This window comes from Musca domestica, unplaced genomic scaffold, assembly GCF_030504385.1.
Source record: "Musca domestica strain aabys unplaced genomic scaffold, Musca_domestica.polishedcontigs.V.1.1 80, whole genome shotgun sequence".
NCBI lineage: Eukaryota > Metazoa > Arthropoda > Insecta > Diptera > Muscidae > Musca > Musca domestica.
Genome location: NW_026712410.1, coordinates 38361 through 44409, shown reverse-complemented (window position 1 = coordinate 44409; position 6049 = coordinate 38361). Strand labels below are relative to the sequence as shown.

The window sequence follows — 6049 nt, the reverse complement described above, 5'->3', positions numbered from 1 at the left end:
ATACTTGTATTAACACGAGCATCCGTTCTTCTTTCCGTTCTCAGCTAAATTTGCTATCACCTCAGGTGATTTCTTTGTAATTTAAGTAAACATATTCATAGCCATAATGAAATATGTAATTATAAGTTTAGTTCAGTTGTTAAATATAACTCAATAAAGGAGGTTCACTCCCACAAAACATAATAAAAATTATTTATTTTTTTTATAAAATAAAGTTATGTTTTATTAACTGATGCTGTAGTTGAGACCGAGTTAATGTGGTTGCTTAATTTCCATTGGGTTCTTAAAGTGTGCTCGCTAACGTTGATTAATGCTTGGTTCTTGATATCATTGAGTTGGAGTTTCTTTTTCTCACTGTTGAGTGTCAAGCTGCGAGATAAATTGAAGCACACAAGGCAAAAATAATATAAAAACAAGTGAAAAGGCAGTATGTTTGGCTGGGTTGAAGTTTGAATACCCTCCACCATTTGGAACGAATTTGGAAATTTTGAAAAAAAAATAAATCCGTTAAAAATTATATTAAAATTTTAAAAATACCAAATGTAGCCGTCATACTAGGGTCTAAACGACGACGTGGACTTTCAATGTCAACTTTTGTCATAAGCCATTGCAACCTTCAAATGCGAAACTTGAAAAAAATCGGTTATAATGTAGAAAAAATCATCAAAATACCGAATATAGGGAGGTACCATTATATGGGGGCACAGACAAATTTCTGTCATAGGCTGTAGAATCCATTACGAACTTCAAATATCAAATGTAAAACAAATACCAAATTGAAACAATTCTGATGAATAATGTCGCTAAAATCATTAAAATACCGAATATCGCGAGGTATCGTTATATGGGGGCTATAAGAAGACGTGCACCTGCACAGACAATTTTTTGTCGTAGGCTATAGCATTCATTACGAACTTCAAATATCAAATTAGAAACAATTCCGGTGAATAATGTTGCTAAAATCATCAACATATCGGGAGGTACAGTTAAATGGGTTAAATGAGCCTATACGAAGACATGGACATCCACAGACAATCAAAATACAGAATATTGGGGGATACAGTTATATGGCTATACGGAGACATGGACCTGCACAGACAATTTTCTGTCATAGGCTGTAGCATCTATTTCAAACTTCAAATACCAAAATTGAGACTATACCGATAAATATTGTCGCAAAAATCATCAAAATTCAATACCAAAAGTCCTGCAGACATAATATACATTTGAGTAAAATTTTATCAATTTACTTCAATCCGTTCGGAAGCTAGAGTGACGGCCAGACGGACATCTCTAAATCCACATAGAGTTTTATGCTGATAAAGAATATATATACTCTGTGGTTTCTAAAATGTATATTTCGAGGTGGTTCAAACGGAATGACAAACTTAATATACCCTCCATACTATGGTGGAGGGTATAACAAGAAAGTAGATATGGTTTTGGCTATTGCTTACTCAATGTATATGAATACAGTGGCACGCAACAGCATTTCAGTTAATTACTCATTGGGATTTTTTCATATCTGATGTCATGGATCTTTAATCATTTAAGAAATATTGGACTGAGAAGTAGTAGAAATTCTTTGGTCTTTGAGAGATCATAAAAAGAGTACATGTTGATTTCTATTAACATTGCTCGGTTGTTGGACAATTATTTTGGAATTTATGTTCCTAAATTGATGTTTGGAAACAGTGAATAAGTGATTGGAAGGAAATAGAGACGAACTATAGATCCCTGCAATGAACAAGCATTAAATTTGAGCTCTGTCAAGAAAATAATTAAATATTTAAAATTGGAGATTTTTACAAATTGACTTGACTATTTCTTGTGGATATTGGTGTTTGAAGGTCTGGAGCTGTGGCTTTTGGTGGAGTTGGTTTTTCTTCTCACCTTTTTAACCTGTTGCTGTGCATTTTCGTTTGGCGCTCTTTTTTTTATTCATTTGCATCTGCCAAGGTAATCCTGAAAATGCCGTCGCTGTTGACCTGTAATATTTGTAAGGATCATATTGCCAAATCCAAATATAAAATTGGTTGCAAAGGCTGTGCAAATTTTTTCCATTTGGATTGCGTTGGCATTTCTGAGGCTGAGGCTAAAATAAATAAGCAACTCAGATACACTTGTGTGTGCTGTGTTCGGGCTGCTGGTGGTAGTGGTGATGCTGGTGTGGTTGATCGCGGAACAAAAGCGAACACTGCAGTTGAGGCATCTAGTGTTGGTGCCACAGCTGCTGCTTCTTTGAATGGTGGTGATGGGACAGTTGGTGTGGCTGCGTGTGATTTTGTTGGGAATTCAGATGCTCTGCGAGAGCTGCAGGATAACTTGATTTTGTCTATGAAACAACAAATGGACACGTATATGGCTAGATGTCTGTCTGAATTCCGTACCAAAACTGATGCTCTGTTTGATCTTTATAATGCACAAATATCTGAGGTAAAGCGTGATGTGGTTGAGCTTAAAAAGGCCGTAGTTGAGTTGAAGATGACAGTCTCTGAAGTTAAAAGTACGGCTTTGTTAGCAGAAAAGAAACTTGCTGATAGGATTTCTGAGCTTGAGTCTTTTAACAATGTGCTCCAGCGAAGGCTTAACAGAGCTGATATCATTATAAGAGGTTTGCCGGAAAATATTAAAGACCTCAGGAGCTTTGTTGTTAAAGTGGCTAATTTGTGTGGGTTGCAACTATCTCATGGCGACATGCAGCAGTGCTGTTACATATCTGAACGTAGAGCGGTTTTGGTGAAGTTTAATTCTATTCAGACAAGAGATTCCCTTATCCGCCGATTTGTTAAAAGAGGGAAGGTAACCCTAAAAGAAGTTATGGAGAATTGTATATTGGAGTCCCGTATCTACTTAAATGATCATCTTGTTAAATCGGCATCTAGTCTTGTCTTTGCCTGCAGAGGCCTGCTCAAGAAGAAGAAGATTAAGAAATTCAGGTTGTTAAATAGTGATGAACCTCAAGTTGAGGTAATACTTGCTGATGGAAGTAAAACAATTTTTGAGCGACAAGAGCTTCTTGAATTTGCTCGTAGTTGTCCTCTGCAACCGGGTGGTGCTCCGTTGGTTGGTGATATGCTGCTGGGAGTGTAGTCATGTAATGTAAATATTAATTTTGTTTTGATCTCATTGGCAATTTAATTGTTTTCTTGATGCAAATTATTGCTTATTTGTTCTAAATAATCTTTCATATTATTATTTATTATTTATTTTTTTATTTATATATTTATATTTTTCAATTTTTAGTATAAGATGCGAAATCGAATTTACATAATTTTGCTCCCCAGCCCCTTTATTTGGTTTGATGTCACTTGATGATAATCTGGGACCCATAATTAATGACGCTCACTTTTTTAAACCCTTATTTGAGGGTTTGTCTGGTAAACTAACGTATGGCCACTTGAACTGCCAAAGTATTCGCCCATCGAGATTCAATAATAAAATTGATGAGCTTCGATCCTTGCTGGTTGGTAGTGGTATCAGCATTTTTGGTGTCACTGAATCTTGGCTTAATTCTACAGTCTCATCGAAATCGTTGGTTGTTCCAGGATATAAGCTGGTGCGGAGTGATCGTGTTGGTCGTGTTGGTGGTGGGGTATGTCTCTATATTGGTAGTGGCATTCCTTATAAGGTAGTTTTTCGTTCAAATAATTTTGGTGTTTGTGAGTCGGTGTGTGTTGAGTTGAATATTGGGGCATTGGTTTTGCTTGTGGCGGTAGTATATCTTCCCCATGGCGATGTTCAGTCTTTCTGTGATGTACATGAGAGTTTGTTTGATCGCTTCTCTAATATCATTGTCCTTGGCGATTTTAACTGTAATTTATTTGTGTCTTCGAACTCTGTTTCGATGAGAGGATTATGCAGATCATTGGGGCTAACTATTGTGCATAACATGAAACCTACCCATTATGATTTGGCCCATAACTCTACCTCGTTAATTGATTTTTGCCTTACTAGTGATAATTTGTCCTTGGGTTTCTCGTCTCAGGGTCGATGTCCTGGTATATCACACCATGCCTTTGTTTTTGGTTCGCTTAACCTGCCTGTATTTTCAGAGGAGAGATTTATTGAGTATCGTAACTTTGGCCGAGCGGATTGGTTGGGCATTTTAAATTTCATATCCGATTTTGACTTCAACCCCTTATATTCCACTTCTGATGTGAATTGTCAACTTTCACTATTTGATTTGTTGTTTAACGCGCTATTGTCTTTCGTTCCTGTTTCTGTTCGTAAGGTCAACCCCAGGAATGATGCATGGTTGGAATCTGATGTGGTAAAATCGGCGCGGATGTTTAGAGATCTTGCGTACTTTGAGTGGCGCAAGCGACCTATGGAGGGTAATAGAATAATATATTGTATGTATAGGAATCGTTGTAAGGCTGTGATGAGGAATGAGAGGCGTAAGTACTATAATGATTTCTTTGGTCGTATGAATAATAATCAGCTGTGGAAATCTCTAAAGTCGTTTGGTGTTTTGGGTAGTGATAATGAAGCTCCACCAATTGATGTCAATGCTGCTAATCATTATTTTTCCAGTGGGAATCCTGGTTTTGTGGGTGAGCGTGGTCAGTCTCTTTATAGTGAGGGTCATGTGGGAGATGATGTTTTTCGGTTTTATTGCATATTTTATTCTGATGTTGTAAGGTCATTAAATAAAGTTAAGTCGGGAGCTGTGGGGGTTGATGGCGTGCCAGTAAAGTTTTTTAAACTTATATTTCCATACATTTCCTGTCATTTCCTGCATTTTGTTAACTCGATTTTTATGACATCTACTTTTCCTCGGGCGTGGAAGGTTGCACGAATTGTTCCTGTGCCGAAAACTGGTGAATCATTTGATTTGCCGAATCTGCGTCCCATTAGCATTCTACCTGCTATGTCAAAAGTCGTTGAGCATATTATTAAAGAAGCGATTGTTGACTTCCTTGATGATCGTAGGCTATTGAGTAGTTCTCAGTTTGGTTTTCGGCGACGATGTAGTACGACCACGCACTTATTATATCTTACTGACATGATTAGAGATGTATTTAATTCATCTGATGTTGGGTTATTATTGGGCCTTGACTTGTCAAAGGCTTTTGATTCGATAAACCATTCCCTTTTACTTGACAAGCTGAGGTTTAAGTTTGGTTTTTCATCTTCTGCGTGTCGTTTAATGGCTTCATATTTGGAAGGTAGGTCTCAGTTTGTTGTTCATTTGGGTGTTTCGTCTGAAGTTTGTAGTGTCCAATGTGGAGTCCCGCAAGGTTCTGTACTGGGACCGTTGTTATTTATTATGTTCATTAATGACATTGTGCACTCAGTTGTTGATGACAGGTGTTGTCTGTTTTTGTATGCAGATGATATTCATGTTTTCTTCAGAGAGGCTGATATTGCTGGGTTGGAAGGATTGGTTAATTCTATTGTTTTGTCTCTTTCGTCGTGGATTTCGCTAAATGGCCTTATGATTAATTGGAATAAAACTAAAGCTATGCTGTTCAATGATCATGGTAATGGTGGTTCTCTTAATATTACTGTGGGTTCTGTGTTAGTGAAATTTGTTGATGAAATGAAATGTCTTGGTATTATAATTGATCGGAAGTTGGACTTTAAGAGACACATTGATTCCTTGCTTTGTCGCATAAGGTTTCAGCTGCGGAGGCTGTATTGTCTTAATGCTTATTTGCCTTGTCATGTTAGGAAGAGAGTGGTTGTATCCTTGCTGCTATCGCAGGTAAATTATTGTCTAGAGGTAGTCTCCGGTACTACTTCTTCTCAAATGCAACGTATCCGTAGGGCGGTAAATTCTATTGTTCGTTATGTGTATGGCTTGCGTCGTGGTGATCATGTTTCTTGTTTTGTTAATGATCTCCTGGGATTGCCATTTAGCAGCTACGTTGATCTTCGTATTCTTCAATTTCATTACAGTGTTATGTGCAATTTTGACTCGCCTCTTCGTGACAACTTTGTGTTTTGTAGATCATCTCGAAATCCTCAATTGTTGTGTCCAAGGTTTTCGTCCTCCATTGGTGAGAGATCATTTGTGGTTAGGGCGGTGAGATTGTGGAATCAG

The 6049-nt window shown here is 37.4% G+C and overlaps 1 protein-coding gene across 2 annotated transcripts; it reads left to right on the top strand.

The window, feature by feature from the left end:
* Positions 1-1725: 1725 nt before the first annotated feature.
* On the top strand, positions 1726-3510 carry LOC131806652 (uncharacterized). 2 transcript variants are annotated; one of them, XM_059131191.1, is made up of 2 exons: positions 1726-3097; positions 3247-3510. In XM_059131191.1, the coding sequence occupies exon 1, from the start codon at positions 1972-1974 to the stop codon at positions 3091-3093; it is 1122 nt and encodes a 373-aa protein (XP_058987174.1). In that variant the 5' UTR covers positions 1726-1971; the 3' UTR covers positions 3094-3097; positions 3247-3510. The 2 variants fall into 2 exon arrangements, with proteins under 2 accessions (XP_058987174.1, XP_058987173.1); XM_059131190.1 differs by having other exon boundaries at positions 1726-3102.
* Positions 3511-6049: the final 2539 nt, after the last annotated feature.